The 16325-nt window shown below is 39.1% G+C and overlaps 1 protein-coding gene across 2 annotated transcripts; it reads right to left on the reverse strand.

The window, feature by feature from the left end:
- Positions 1–1446: 1446 nt before the first annotated feature.
- On the reverse strand, positions 1447–15973 carry apbb1 (amyloid beta (A4) precursor protein-binding, family B, member 1 (Fe65)). Of its 2 annotated transcripts, XM_007567315.2 has the most exons (15): positions 15777–15973; positions 12304–12935; positions 10870–11075; positions 10726–10785; positions 9176–9255; positions 9021–9087; positions 8354–8500; positions 7837–7964; positions 6946–6951; positions 6713–6827; positions 6541–6625; positions 6381–6461; positions 6180–6295; positions 5107–5283; positions 1447–4541 (listed from the first exon to the last, which is right to left on the reverse strand). In XM_007567315.2, exons 2-15 carry the CDS (start codon positions 12911–12913, stop codon positions 4386–4388), a joined length of 2034 nt encoding a protein of 677 aa, XP_007567377.1. In that variant the 5' UTR covers positions 12914–12935; positions 15777–15973; the 3' UTR covers positions 1447–4385. The 2 variants fall into 2 exon arrangements, with proteins under 2 accessions (XP_007567377.1, XP_007567378.1); XM_007567316.2 differs by lacking the exon at positions 6946–6951 and having other exon boundaries at positions 15777–15914.
- Between the last annotated feature and the right edge of the window lie 352 nt (positions 15974–16325).

Raw genomic sequence — 16325 nt, forward strand, 5'->3', positions numbered from 1 at the left:
CTGTTGAAATGCAAATGTCAGCCACACGGTGGCGCTCCAGATGTGAGCAGCTCTTTAAATGAGGATCACGTATGTGGAGACATTTTACTGAGCCATTAAGGAGCTGATTGTAGCGTCTGATTAAAAACATCAAAACTGAGCAAAAATCATTGCACTTGATGTTTGCGCTGATTGAGAAGCACAAGAATGCCAAGTAACACAAAAACAGAAATGTATTCTTTGAAGAAAAAAATACAATGTGACCTTCCAAAAAAAAAAAGCTGAGAATGTGTAAATTAGTCTGGTCTCAAACTAATCACAAATACAATAAGAAGCCAGTTTGAAGGAGTCGTCTCAGTTTGTCACCTGGCAATAAAGATTTTCAGTGAATAAGACATTTAATCCATGTCTGACTGCCCCGACCTGACAGTCCTGTGAAGTGATCCAAGCGATGTTTGGACTCTTTCTGACAACTCACAGCATTCTGTTTTAGGCTGCATCTGAAATCATTTCAGACTTTGATCTGTTTAATCTGTCCAACCCGGAGTGAAGGCGTGTCACCGATCACCAGGGGCCCCAGTCTGGCCCTTCAAATTAATAATAAAGAAATAAACAAAAAAAGCAATAGCAGCCTTGATCTGTGTGGCTGCTGTATTGGGGCTATTGGCGGTTCTCACCGGTCTGCCTCTGCTGTGGCCGCTGCCGCTTGATGTGAACCTTTCATCTCCAAGTCCATCGCTCTGGGAGACAATGAGCAGCTCCCTCCCTCCATGCTTTTGAACTCACCAGGTGGGGGCAGCACTGCTAACACAAACTGAGCAGATGACCCGGAGATGAAGAGGCGGGAGCAGTGCATGCTGGGTTAAGGCTGTAGCTGCTCCACCCACACATTTATGGCTCTATTATAGATAATAGAGGGCCAGGCAGTTTTATGAAGAAGAAGAAGAAAAAAGGAAATGGACATGAATCCTCCAAAAAAAAAAAAAAAATGGAAAAAAGTAATTATGTTGACAGGTCAACACCTGCTACTTTGGAATGAACCCGTCTTCTGCTTATCCAGGTTTGGGTCACAGTAGCTGCATTTCCATTACAAATGTGCACAAAACTTTGTCAATATTCTGATAATGTTGAATTTTTTTTTTTTTTTTTTTTTTGCAATTGTGTTTCTATTAAATAAAAAATGCAATTAAAATCATACGTGAATTAGCTTGTTCACACAAGCTGTCAAGTCAACAATGACTTCCTGAACAGAAAGAGCTGGAGCTTCTTAAAGAGACGGAGGCCCAATTTCAAGGCATTAAATTGCCAAGTGAAATCTTATTTGATAAATAGCATTTTTATAACTGAAGGTACCAATTACCTGACTCTACTATAAAATGACACAATGTGACTGGAGAATATAGAGTACTGCCCCTTTAAAATACATGGTGTACATCAACATGAAAAAAAAAAACACAAGGGAAAACATTGATATGTCCACATTTATTGTGCAGTGACTTTTATATACATCCATTTTTTTTACACCTAATTTACATGACCAGTAATAAATTAATCTATTTTCTTTTAATCATCAGACTGGACACAGCAATCTTCAGAGGAGAAAACCACAATAACTCCATGTGACACGTGAGTGACAAGGCAGTTACACGAGTGAACGCAGAGTCGACTTCTGTAGTGTTTTATCTCACGTCATAATGAAGTTGGAAAGAGTTTTGGGAGCCATGACAGACACAGCGTTGCTTTCACAACCAGGTATTATGAAAAGATCAGTCACAGGAATCGCTGTGGCAAATCTCTCTGAACATGAATGTATTTTTATCTGTTAGATATGCTTAAATGTTTAGTGTTTGTATGTTTAATGGAATGACAATTCCTTTTGGCACCGTGTTTTCTGATTTACCTGACAAAACTTTGTTCAGTTAGAGGAATTTCAGTGCTTACAGCTGATGAGCACCAAGGGCCTAAAGTGCCACAATCTAACAAATATCTCAGTATGTATAGAAATATGTCAGTTTACTACTAAAAACACAACTAAATATGTTAAATTATTAATAATTACATTTATTTAAAAAATGGAACATTTCAGTACTTGTTTAATATTTCCTGTGCTTCAGCCTGTTATGAAAGTTTAAAAAGCATACATATTCATATTAGCACTAATTTACACAAAAAAAACAACAAAAAAAGAAAAATCCTTAAGCTATCAGAAAAATGTTTTTCAGAAAGTCAACAGCCAAACCAGACCAAAAGTTTTTGCTACCAGTAAGGTCAGTACAGTAGTTACTCTTCTTCGGTGTCTGAGCCAAATGAAAGGGCGCAGCTGGTAGCACCTGTCTACGTATTTTCACTTCCAGTAGGCGCCTGACGTGACTTCTGAGAGCCAAACATGTAAGAAAGGCGTGAAGGACAGTTTAGTAATAACTGTAAGTGCCGGATTACAGTTACTGCATATCTCCTCACTTTAGGGGAGGCTGCAGCCTCTTCCCATGTCTTAGGTTTGTTTTTGTTGTTTTGGACAGGTTGTACAGAAATGTTAATTTTCCCCTTGAGGGAAAATTATAATGAAGAATAAGAATAAAGGCATTCTTATTCTTCATGACCTCACATTCTGGGAGGTTCTGAAGACTCTCTGTCATCCCTGCTCTCATCTGGGGTGACCATTGTGTCCTGCATTGATGCCCACGTTTGGTCTTCCAAACACTCTTCAGATTTGTTCCCAGTGTCCTAGAGCTTGCTTGTATTTTTCACAATTTGTTTTCACAATTTAGATTTTGTCAATCTCAGAAATAATAAAAAGTTAAAGCTAAAAATAGCCCAAAATGTTGTAAAAATGAAGATATATGCCCTTAAACTGTCATTAAGGCTCATTGGATAGAAAGCACATACTATCCTGCATAGCAGATGACATGCAGATCAATTATTTTGCTTCATTAACTAATTTTGGCTGACAGATGAGATAAATTTATGACGCTCTGGGATTATAAAAAATAAAGATTTAAATCCTTTTAAATACCCCACTGTTATGTCCTATAAAGTACTAAAACAATTACAATATTAAGAGTAATTTTACTTATTTGACATTTATAGAAACTGTGGCATTTTTGGCCCTTAATTAGGAGGGTATTTTTTTAACTGTCAAAATCTGTGGTTTTAACACCAAAACACCAAAATGCCGTTTGTTCTTTCTTATCTGGGTGAATCGGCCTTAAAGCTGATTCATGTAACTCTCTGAAACGCCTTACACACAGCATCTTCGACATTAGAGATGAGCTTTACTATTGTGCTACATACAGTACTGACCACTTACGACGGACACGAAGGTAAAATACAACTCGGCTAGTAGTGCGAGTCTTTATAAAAACTAAATCTAACGAGTTAATGTAGAAATCGTGTTTGGTGTTTACACTTTAGTGTGTGTGGAAAATAAAGAATAATAATAAAACAATAACCAGAAAGACCGGGGGCCACACACACACACACACACACAAACAGAAAATAAAACAAAAATTCTCATTTACACAAGAGGTTTAACTCCCTAAGCTAGCTTAAAGATAAACACCGACACTAACTAGAGTGACATGCCTAAGGAACACAAAAATCACATCAGCTCTAACTTCCTCATTTCCCCCAATACAGAAACGCACACACAAAAAAAAAAAATATATATATATATATATATATTTATAGGTTACACTGATGGCTCTTGAGCACTACCCTGCTGCAGACAGCAGTCATCTACGCTATCAAAACATGCAGCTCGTGGTGAGAGTATACAGTACGATTCAGTCGCTTTTTGTTGGTGGTAAACAGTTGTGAAGAAAACCCAGAGTTTGTATCTTTATTACTATTATCGTCAGGAGAGAATGATTTTCATCATGGCTCTGTTTGTTCCATTTAAGCCTCTCACGCTTGATCGATGTAGACCCACTCGTTACTAAAAAAAAAAAAAAATCATCACGTCATACGGAAACCTCTGGTTATTGCACGCTAGCGCTGAAATTGCGAATGTTCATGCAGAATGACAAGAGAACGCACTACGATCCAGTCAGTGGAGGAGGTCACTGGAAGACTAAATTACATCGTCTGAGAGACGTACGACTACGGGGGGGTTATGACACCCTAAGATGGTATGGAAAGTTCTGCGGTTGACGACTGGCGAAGCGTTTCGCTGGGAATTCTTGTGTCGGCGGGTAAAAATATTACATCCGTGTCAAACATTCAACGATTCAGTTAAAAAAAACACAAAGATGTTTGATGTGAGGGGTTTGCGTGAAGATCTACCTCACACTCTACGGACTGCACACGAGAGACGGCGGTAAGTAAAGGGGACAGCAGGGGGGTGAGGAGGGGCGCTGCTATGATTGGACGTTGGCGTTTGGTGGACAGTAGAAGGTCCTCTCGCCGGCTTATGGGGACTGAGAACCTGACCTGTAGCTCTTAAAGGTGCCCAGCAGACTCTGAACACCTTTCTTAACCCGGCGGGCCACGGAGTCAGCGGGAGGGGTGGGCAGGCAGGAGGCCAGGCTGGGGGGGCGGGCATCCAAACACTTCTGGTAGCGAAGCTGAAAAGCAAACAAAAAAAAATATTCCAGAGGGTTAGTGGTGTTAAACAGGGGTGTTTTCTTACCTAATAGTACGGTAGACTCAGTTCGATTGGGGAGCAAAGTTGCAACATTTCAGCTGGTGCAGTTTGCTTTCAAACTGCAACGTGTCAAACAAACCAAACGCTATGAAAAATAATCTATTAGATTTTTAGGTGCATAAGAGTTCGATTACGCATTCACCCCTCCCCAAGCGAACCAGACCACAACTAGAGCTCGACTAAAGAGGGCTATAAAACTAATTTTAGCAACGAACATTCAATGTATCAGCCTTGCTGCAACATGGAGGTGTGCACTCTTCTCAAAACTTAAATAGTGAGTTCTAGCTATTGTTTTATTCTTTCAAGGCCCAAAAAGCCACAGGAAGTAGAACTTGTCCTTTCCTACAGACTCTCTTTCTTGCGTGACCAGTTTATTGACTAAAACTAGAACTAAACTCTGCATGTGCAATTCAATCCGATCTGATTTTTATGAACCGTTCCATCTGTAAGACGTTTGTCATGGCATTCCTTCTTCTGAGCCTCACCATGCAAGCAGCCTGAACAGCCTCGCTCAGACTGGCAGCGTTGGGCTCACACCAGAACATGTGGCAGGTGAACTCCTGCGGGCCTTCGGCCATGATGAAAGCAAAGGTGTGGACGTCCTTCCCCACGCCCATGAACGACAGGAAGCGCACCCTGCACTCCGACAGGACCTCGTCATCCTGGAGGGGAAAGGCGTCAGCAGAATGAAATCATTTACAATCATATCACCACAAATTAAATGGTCGTTAATACAAGATGTCCACTGACCACAATTAGGCCAGTCGAGATGAGATATTCTGCTGGATGATAAGTCGTTCCAGTTTTTATTGAGATAAATAATATTGTTTTCAAGTTTTTGATGATGGGATAATAATGCAAATTTGTCCTCTCAAGACTAATGAACAAAGACTTTACAATGGAAGATATTTTAAATATCCAAAATAAAATATGACAGCCAAAAACAATAAACAAAACTGAAATAAAAACAATTTATAACAAAAACCATAAATAAATGGATTATTATACTTCTGTAAACAAAACTGTCATTCAGAACATATTAATCAGCAGACAGGAAGTTGTGGAGCTCATTTTAATTTATCATGCGATTCATTGATTTATTGTGACAGGCTTAAATACAAATTCATGTTTTCATTGGGAAAGCAATGAAATGTGAGCTTAATATTAAACTCTACACTTTTAAATTTCACAGCCAGGTTAAAAAAAAAAAAGAAGTTAATTTTGAAACATACAGCAGACAAATATAACAATAAATAAATAAAATCTGCCATGGTATTAAGCAATTAATCAGATGATAAATTAAAATGAGCTCTAATACAGAATTTGTTTCTGTTATTTATTGTTTTTCTTCTGGATTTTTAAAGTAACTTCCAGTTCCAGCATTAAGAGCATTTCTTACTAAATTAATTTAACTTGCAGTATTATGTCAATATTGATATATTACTTGAAAATGATTTCAAGACAATAACGTTATTTATCTCAGCAATTACTGGGACAATTTATCATCCAGTAAAACGTGTTACCGTGACAGGCCTGGTTGCCATGGTGAAGTTTGTACCTGTTTTGAAAGTATAGTGAGGGTGGCTGGAGCCACGTTGACAGAAACAGGAGTCCAGTCATTTTTATCCCTGCCAGCCATTGCAAACTCCAACGCTTCATTCAGTATCTCCATTCCTGTCAGAAACACACAAAGAAATATTAAGTCAAATTCAATAAAAATTGTATTAATAATGCGGATGAAATCTCTGACTTTGCTCACCGACTGGTCTAGCCACTGGTATACAACCAAGGTAATAAACATGGAAGCGCTGGAAGAGCTCGTTTTTTGGAGCAGGAAACTCTGTTGAAGCAGAAAATATTTTTATTACTCGACTGTCGGCTTTAATAAAACAAAAAATGTTGAAATATTTCCATTTTACCTTCAACAGGGATGCCAAACGGTTTACTTGGGTCAGAGTTGAGTCTGCTCACGCCTGGCTTGTTTGCTTTTCTCTCCATCATGATCTAAAGAGAAATAGTAGCACTGCATATTACTTTCAGGAAGAAAAAAAAGCCTGAATACATTAGAATGAAATTGGAGTAAAAGCCGACCTTTGAGCACATCTCGTGCAGGCTGGTGGCGATGTTCTTGGCGGGTGAGTCGCAGCGGAAAACGTGACACTTCAGCACCTGGGTAAGGTTGTCCCGAGCAACATAAGCAAAATCCCTGCAGGGGAAAACCAAAAGCTAATTTTTTTCTCCCGTTTTTATCTTTACTTTTATTAACGTAAAACATCCAGAATTACATATAATACATTTTCCAAAGAGTAACTGTTAAAATATACCTTTCCCTGTTAATGATGGATAGAGCAGCATGAAAGAAAAAAACAACAACAACACAGCTGTTAGAATCCAGATGGCAGAAAGGATTAGTGGAATATTTCAGCTGCAGTTGTAGGAAATATCCAGCAGAGGGCAGCAGAAGCCACATAGACAGAGTTCCTTGGTTTTAATGAATAGCAGACAAACCAACATAACAGAATCCACCAATCAGAAAGATCACCTGCACTTCAACTGAGTACTTTAATTCTATATTACTTAATAGAAATATCCAATATTAATATTTAATATTAGCCAGTTGTTGATGGGGTTTTTTTAGCTTAGTTTTTTTGATGAAATTTTTTTAAAATAATTGTTCATAATTGTACTGCATATTTTAATATTATATAGTTTATAAATACATTTCCACTATTTATTTTAGCTAAAATGAAATACATACTATATTGATAAGATAACTATTAAATATAGGTTTAGTTATATAGTCTGTACATGTAAAAATTTAAATATTTAAATTTAAAAATGTTAATATTTTCAAAGTACAAAAATCCACAGAGTTTCCCCCGGTGGATTATCAGCCTGGAGGGCTACCAGGCTTTAATTGCACCCCGACCAGGCTAAGAATTATTCATTCATTTATTTATTTTAAGACTTTATAGCTGGTGTTAATAATTTCTTCCAACACCACATAATTTTAACCTTTGAGCACAAAGGAGACATTTTCAAATTTTCCATCAACTTTGAACTTTTTTTTTAACTCAAAATCACGTCGGGCCGACTGGCCTTGCCACCCAGCAGGTTTTCTACGGGGAAACCTTAGTCCATTAAATACGACATCGGAAACTAAAATATGACATGTCAGAGTGGTAACTACACGCCATCGTATTGCCAGGTCTAACCTTCCGTTGTCTCTGCCAACGCCCCACACACGGATGCTTCCGATTGGCTGAGAGTGAAGCAGAGTCTGGCCCAGAGGGTCGATCAGGTTCATGGTGTCGTTCTCTAGGACCATCAGCATGTCCTTACCCTGCAGGGGGCGCACACGCTCAGCATGAGGAACAACACGCAACGTTTGAACTTTTTTCATTACATAATGTAAAGTAATTCAACTTGGAATGCTGATGATTATGGTCTACAGATAATGAAAACCACAAATTATGTCCTAGAAAATCAGCAACTTGTATATCTTTTAAAAAAAATACTCAGAAAGTTGAGTGGAAGGAAAAAGTGCGGAAGCAATAAGGATAACTTCAGACTTAATAGGATTGTTAAGCAAAGTCAATTCAAGAATTTGTGGGAGCTTCACAGGAAGAGGCTGGACTCAGCACATGGATCTTCAGCATTTTCAAGGATTGTAAGTTCTCGTGCGGTGTGTGTGTTGCTGTGGCGACAGAAGAGTCAGGTGACGACTCTCACCTCCCCCCAGATCCCGGCGGTGTCGTGGAGGTTGTGTTTGTGATAGGAGAGCTGCCGGATGCAGTTGTTGACGGCCACGCTGCTCTTTCCGGGCGCCAGGTCCTCCTCAGACATCTCCACCCAGCCCAGAGAGCGCACGGCGAAACACTGACAGCGACAGAGACAACATGATGAGCTCATACGCTCTGATACCTGGGGATTCTTAAATTCAGTTTCTGATTAAAGACTGTGGAACAGCTCACCTCTACATGTTTATGCGGCTTTAAATGTCAGCCAAGAACTAGTCTCTTTACTCCAGTCTATGATTGATTTGTCTTTTGAAATCCTAACTGTATTTTATTTACTTTTGTTAATGTTCTACTTTTTTTTTTTTTTTAACCATTTCATGATTATGTATTTTAACAATGGCTCAACTGATGTTTTAAAATGTGCCATAAAAACCCCCAAAAACCTGATATGGACATTTTTTTCTCTTGCTCATAATCACTGTTTTGATTTTTTTAGGCCCCAGAATAAAGAGTTCTAGCTGGCAGGAAAAGTAAAGAAATAAAAATAATCCCTTTCAGGCCAGAATAACTTCTGTTCCTTTTTTATGCATCTACAAAGAAGCAAAGCATCTGCCACATTTGTCCTAAGAGTTTTTCCATCAATCTGATTGCTTATTCACCTTGGTCTCTAGATCTGTGCACTGTGGAGCGATCTTTTCCTCCTCCTCTGACAGGGAGCAGTTGTAGCTGCAAAAACAAAAGAATCAAGAATAAATTTAAAAGAAGGTTAAGAATGGCAGCATTTAGACAGTAAATATAAAATCTTGCTGCTTACTTTAAGTTGATAGATGCATAGCGTAGAGTTGCTCCTTCAAACTCTTTCAGACTCTGGTCAGATGCAGCTTCTCCCTCCTCCTGAAGACAAACATGGCAGTTTATGTTAGCAAGTTTTGCCAAAGAGCGTAAATGACGATGAGAACTCGACACAACACTACAGCTCACAGAAGAGGATTAGGACCACGGAAAAATAGAGAAGAATGACTTTTTCTCAGAATTCTGATTTTAATTTTCTGAGATCAAGTCAGCATTCTGCGACAGCACACACTACAGATAGAAGAAAAGAAAAGGAGGAGTGTATTTCTGACAAAAACTCAGAAATTTTGCTAGAACTCTCCAAAATGTTCTAGAAAGAAAAATGTGAAAATTTCTCAGCTTCAACCGTCACATTTAAGCTAGAAAGACCTGAATGTTTTTTTGGGGGAAAAAAACTAAACATTTTCAACGTTTGAATCTGAGATCAATCTCAAAATTTTAATTATCTAGGAAATTTTGAACTTTTCAAAGTGAGAAATTTCCTAATTTTTTCTAAAAAATTTCTAAGCTATTTTGGTGGAAATTTACTTTTTTTTTAACAATGTGTTAAAGCCAGAATTCTTTTTTTTTTCAGTGAGCCTTATCCTCTTCCTATAGACCATAAGAGGCAGATAGTGAACCAGTTAAATGGCATCGTTTCCAACTAATAGCCTTTCACTAGCTCCAGTATCTGCATGGACAATGCCAGATCACTGTTGAATTAAATGCCATTTACAGGCAGTGAGGTGGAACATGAAATAACATCAAGTATCTATCAATCCCTCCAGGAAGTTCAAATCACAACCATTAATTCACTCATCATTTGCAAATTTTGTGCAAACTTCTAACTTTCAAACACCATCACAACTGTTTCCCCAAATCTGACCATTCGCATGAACGTTTTCCATATTTGCTTCTTTTCCGACCAATTGCTGCAATTCGACCGAATTTTGACCAATCCTGAGCCTCCTTTGAGTTTAAGTTCCTGTTTCATGATGTCTCCTGAAAACCAGCTAGCTTTAGCCAAAAGGCAAGCAAACCGTGTGAGTGGTAAAGCTAAAGCTGCTGCATTCAGATAATGTTAGCTAAATAGTGAATCTATGCCAATTTATCATGTTAAGCTTGTTGACAAAAATACTAATGTTGTTGTTACATACTGTACATCCCTTACTATGCCAGGAATGAGCTCAGTCCTCTTTAACTCTGGACAGAAATTTTTACTTTTCACATATTTAAAAGGAATCTTTATTCTTGCAATGCAACGAGCAAAGAATCAGGGAGGAAACCAGGTTTTGACAGAAATAAAGTAAAAAAATAAAAATAAAAAATTGCAACTTTGATTGCAACTCTTGGAAAAAAAGGTGCCACAAAATGAGTCATTTTAGTCATCAGCAATCCCAAAAAATATTGCAACATCCTGGAGGGACTGAACTCCACATCTGCTCCCACAGCAATGAAAAAGTGAAAACACATAAGATGCTGTTTCTCTAGGAAATAAAGCAGTTCAGAGTAGTGAGAATGACATTATCTAACCTTCCACAGTTCCCCTTCATCACCACCATCATCTGTGCTGGAAAGCTGAGCCCAGGTTTCCTAGAGAACAGAGTTTTTTCTATGAAATGTCTGATTCCGTTTCTGAGCCACCTGTCGCTAAGCCAGGTGTTCAGCTGCCCTCACCTCCGGCTCCTCGCAGGGCGTGGTCTCCAGAGACATGGTGGAGGACATCATGGAGTCGCCGACCTTCCCCAGAGGTGACGGAGGCTCCCACTGGGTGGTGCCTGTGGGAATATGCCAGTAATACGTGCCTGAGGTGTCGCGCACTCTCATCCACCCAGAAGGCAGGTCTGTGTCCGTCTCAAACGCGCTGGAGTCCCAGAAAGATTCTACGGTTAAAAAAATACAAATATAAATATGTATACAAAAAAAGAGGGAGTGAAGAAGGCTCAGAATCAACAGGAAAATACTAAAATCTTTCAACAAATTTTTGAATAAATGTGACAAGAAAAATAACAAAAAACTTTTGGATGTACCAGTAAGGAAGAAGAGTCCAATGAGCCGTTTATGATGTAGATCTACGTTTATAAAGATTTCTTCACATTAAGTGCAACATGCAAATATTTTTTACACCAATTAAACTGTGGGGTGATGACATCATTTTCTGGTCAGTACTGAGCCATGTTCCCTTTGGGTGGCGTTCACTCAGAATAACGTCATGCAGGAAGAAAGCCCGTCTTCTGTCACTGCTGTGTGTTCAACAGATTCGAGCTACGTTCACAAAGCAGGACAACGCAACCAAATCTGAAGGGTTTTTTTCTTTTGTTATTCACTGCAGTCTGAATGGCTCAGTTCTGATCTTTTCACCCCAAGAAAAAAATAAAATAAAAATCTGAATTGAGCCTCTTCCATATATTTCATATGTGGTACTAAATCGCAAACAAATCCAATGGTTTTCTGTGTTTTATCAGTCTTTCATCTCATTAATGTGACGTGTTGGAATTCTTTATCGGGAAAATCCAGACGCAGGAAATCTGCCTGTAAATAATTATTCTGAACTTCTTAAAGGAGCCAGTGTCAGTGAACCACTTCACAGTCCCACCACTCAGCATAGCACCAACTACACATCCATCTTCTCTCCAGAAGTTGCAGTAAATGCACCACAAAAGCAGCTGCTATCAGCTGTCTTGTGATTTTGTGACGATACTGTATGCTCTTGTTTGAAATCGATCCACTATTGCGTCTGTGAACGGTGCGCTGATGTGGGATGGTTATGTTCTGCTTCTGTGCATGTGGCTCACTTTGGAAAAACCATTCATAGGCAAGTCTGATTGCAGTTTGGTTCAGTTAGTAGCATAAGAGAAAAAAAAAATCACATTTCAGCAAAAGCAAAAAAAAAAAAAAGAAAGACCTGCTGTGTGAACATAGCCTTGGTGTTCCTTGCAGAAATGCTTTGTGACACCAACACATATAGATGTTTTCAGATGCTTCTGTTTGGATTTATCTGTGTTTTACACTCTTTAAGGGGAGAAGAAAAGCTACAGAGTGAGGCAAACACTTAGTAATATAAATATTAGCAGAGAGTAAAATACACGACTCAGCAATGCTTCAGATTACCTCTGTTCCCATTTGGAGAATTGTCAGAGTTGTCCTGAGACAGCGAAGGCCAGCTGGGGTCTTCGTCACTCGGGGTGCCGTTCATGTTGGAGAAGAGGAGGCAGGCGTTTCTCCCCACACTGCCTTCCCTGTGAGACTCAACGTTACTCCGCTCTGCGGGTTTCTCTCCTCCGCCGCCGTCCGAAGCCTCCTCCTGCCCCTCGCAGTTGTTGTCTTTCTCCTTGTCATCCTCCTCCCGCTCCTTCTCCTTCTCCTCTTCGGACCCCAGCGCGTGGATGAGCAGCGGCTCGTTGAGGATGTTCTTGGACTCCTCCTGGCTGAGGCCAGGCGTCATGGCCGCTTTGGGGGACTTGGTCTGCTCCTCGTTTCCCTGCTGCTCTTCCTGAGTGGTGTTCTGCAGAGGGAAGTCGTCCTTGTTGCCATTCTGGTTGATGTTGCAGTTGTGGTCCTGGTCCTGCTGGTTCTCTGTAACTTTGCGCAGCTGGTTCTGACCCTCTTTGACCCGCTTGGCGTTATTGCAGTGGCTGCCTTCGTTCAGCTTGTTCTTCAGCTCTTCGTCCTGCTTTTGTTTGTTTACGACGTACGAGCCGTCGTCGTCGTGACCGCCCATGGTGGCTTCCCTCCCAAATGGTCTGTGAGGAAACGACGCAGAGATTTCATTTACTGACAGACATCAGGGTTTGCTCTGCAGCGAATTGATGGTGGCGCGCCACAACGGCAAAATAAAAGCAGCCACTCCTTCAGAATTAAGTTTTTTTTTTTTTTTTTCGTACATGCTAAAACAATGTAAACCATATGAGATGTATATACAGCTCTGGAGAAAACGAAGAGCCCACTGTACTGAACTCCAATGAAACCTCCTTGTTATTCCACCAAATATTGACTTTTGAACTCTTCCTGAGTTTAATCATTAGTTTTGTTGTTTCTAAATGAATATGAACTTGTTTTCTTTGCAATATTTGAGGTCTGAAAGCACTATGTCTTTTTCATGATTTTGACCTTTTCTCAGTTTTGGCAAATAAATGCTACATTTTTGCTTGAAATTTTGGAGACATGGTGTCAGTAGCTCATAGAATAAAAGAACAATGTTCATTTTACTCTTAACACAGATCAATAAAAAGAAAAATCAGAGAAACTGATCATTTTGTGGTGGTCTCTTAATTTTTTCCAGAGCCGTATACAGCCTATATTTGCACACTTATACTAACCATAACTAGATCATGAGAATCTCTTGGATTAAGAAAATGTTTTAGCTACAGTTTTCCCTCCACGCTGCTGGTTTTTTATTTTAAAGCTGTTATGAGGCACGGTGGCGAAACCTTACAAGTTGCTCAATAGGTGACTAAAGAATGAGTTGGTTTGTTGATGCCACCCACCTTTCCTAGCCATGAAAGACTGAGGAGCTAAAGCCTTTCCTTTGCCTACATCCCCCAGAATGCTGTGTGGTTCTGGATTGGAGGTCAGTGAAATTATTTAACACTGTCAGACATTATCTATTGGTATTGATCATGTGTCTATCACCATATATATTATTCTTGATTTATTGTCCAGCCCTATGTTAGCTAAGCTTATTATTGAAGACTGTAAAAACTACAATGAATTATTTTATTTCTGGCACATGAAAAATTATTAATATCTTTGCAGTTGTACTTAAACATTGCACTGAACAGCAATTTTTCTTATTCACTGAATTTGTTTACGTGTGCAGACAGTTTACAGATCTATGGGCATAGACTGTGACACATATAATAGATCTAATATCAAATCTACAGTGAGCTTGTTTATGAAGCTGTTTTCTTATTCAGAGATTAACGTTAAGGCTGTAAAGCTGCTGGTAAGAGATGCAACGACGACTACAGACACACAGAGGTTTGTGCTCCATGATCTGTGTACCATCACAGTTTCTCACACAGCTAATCCTCCCCACATCAGAGTAAAAACAAAACAGATACAAGCAGAGTCTATTTGGTTTAGGTCATCTGACTGGTACCACACAATGGAAAAATAAGTAAACTGAGGGCCAAACATTAAGAAACAAAAGGACGGTCTGTTATCTATCAAATATATTTTTCACATTGTTTCACTTTATGTAGTACAGCTGTGCTATTAATTGTCAATAAGAAAGTTAGTCTTTGAAAATATTTTATGCAGATCTGTCTTTAGATGTATTTTTTTTAAAAAAGCTAAGTAATTCTGTATTATTGTCTTTCAAATGTTCATCTTTATTTAAAACACACATATATATACACACACACACACTATATATATATATTTAATGTGGGTTTTTTTTGTTTTGTTTTTTGTTTTAGCTCTAGTGGCCTTTATTACAAAGTGCTAGACAGGAAACCAGGTAATAAGAGAGAGGCCGGGAATCAAACCTGCTGTAGCAGTAGAGGACTAAGGCCTCATTATGTGGCTTGTGCTTAACCCCTGCGCCACCAATATGTTTAGTTCTTGTCCATTTATGAATACCTTTAATTTAAACTGGAGGATGAACCTGGTTCACGGATAATTGGTGTGTAAAATATTTCTTATGCTATGCTTAAAATATTGCATTGTTATTGCTCCACCTCCACTTTCTCTCATTGCTTATCTAATGCCTAGAATGTAATTCTGAGAAATAGAAGAAAACTCCCACTTCTCACTTCATGTACAGAACAATCTTAATATTTGTGTCCTGGAAAGCCACAAATGTCAATATTGAAAGAGGTGTCGTTAATATTACTGTTTACTTTTGTTCACTTTTAAGAAATATGAAGTTTGTTATATTCAATTTATGTCTCCAAAAATTCCATAGTCTTTTTTAAACTTGGTCTTCTAACATTTATAAAATCTCCTGATTAACTTTTGAATAAACGACAAGAGCTTTACAAACATAAACTAATTCATTTGAACATTGCTAACACCCAACTTATTAAAGTGCACTCGGAAAACAGGCCTTACGGTCTTCATCAGTCCTGATAAAGGATATTTTATCCTTTATATAACCGTGTTGTGATTAAGTACGAACCCTGTCACAGACTCTGTTAGAATAGTAAAACTGGGAGCGTCTCAATTTTTGCTTTGAAGTCTGTGTCTTGTTGATATATTAGGGGTTGGCGTTGACTGTGCTTACTTTCACTGCTGGCGTAGCTAGTCAAATCACAAACGTACTTCAGCAGTCTCACCTTCCATTTGCTAACACGACCTCTTATGGAAGATAATACGACCGAAATGGTCAGTGACAATCCACGAACATCATTTTACATTCAATCTTTATGTCCCGAATGCTATATTTAGAATATATTCATGCTACTCCGATGCAAGCAACTCAGCTGGAAGTAACGGGCATCATCCGCCACCATCGCCGTTTTCTTTGCTAGGCTAATGCTAGCTTCCCATTTAGCTAGCTGGCTAACGTTTGCAGAAATACGCTATTAAATGGCTGCGGCTGAACTCATTTATCAAACCCGGTTTTAAGAATGCCAACTTACCGACTCCACCAAACCCTCCTGTTATCGCAATGTGGCAAACCGTGCGAGTTAACTACATATTTCCATCGGTCGTGATGGCTCGCTCGGATTCTGGGTGTTTTCAGCCTGTGGGCACGGCTAGTGATGGAGGACAAACCTGCGTCACAAATAATCGTCACGGCCCGAGCCCACTGCCGCCCCTCGAAAAGGAGGGGACTTTAGGGAAAAGGCGACGCTGCTGTACGCTGCTTTTGGACATGACATCCGCTGAATCTGTTCTCAGTGCGATAAAGCTGCCATGGATAGTTTTCAGGAAAACATGAACATGGGACACATACAGCACGGAAGGGAGAAATATAAATTTTGTCAGAATGTTTTAAAGTTATCAAATATATTGTAAACACCCAGGTTTTGTTATTTCTTCAGGTGTTTTTCTTGTTCTTCAAATTTTCCCCATTTCTATTAAAAATCTATTTCCATCAGTCCGCCCATTCGAGTGTCTTCTTGTTTTGGACTATGTTTTTCACATCTTTTAAACTTTAACTACTGTCCAAACATCAGCCACAAAAA

The sequence above is a fragment of the Poecilia formosa genome, unplaced genomic scaffold (genome assembly GCF_000485575.1).
Source record: "Poecilia formosa unplaced genomic scaffold, Poecilia_formosa-5.1.2 Scaffold207, whole genome shotgun sequence".
Lineage (NCBI taxonomy): Eukaryota > Metazoa > Chordata > Actinopteri > Cyprinodontiformes > Poeciliidae > Poecilia > Poecilia formosa.

Bases quoted from the DNA above. Each gene is read 5' to 3' on its own strand.
- apbb1 (XM_007567315.2), bottom strand. From the start codon at position 12,913: ATGGGCGGTCACGACGACGACGGCTCGTACGTCGTAAACAAACAAAAG. The intron at 11,076-12,303 runs GTAATCTGAAGC...TTTTAACCGTAG, and splicing joins TTCTCCAAATGGGAACAGAG to AATCTTTCTGGGACTCCAGC. The intron at 7,965-8,353 runs GTGAGAGTCGTC...CGCCCCCTGCAG, and splicing joins CCGCCGGGATCTGGGGGGAG to GGTAAGGACATGCTGATGGT.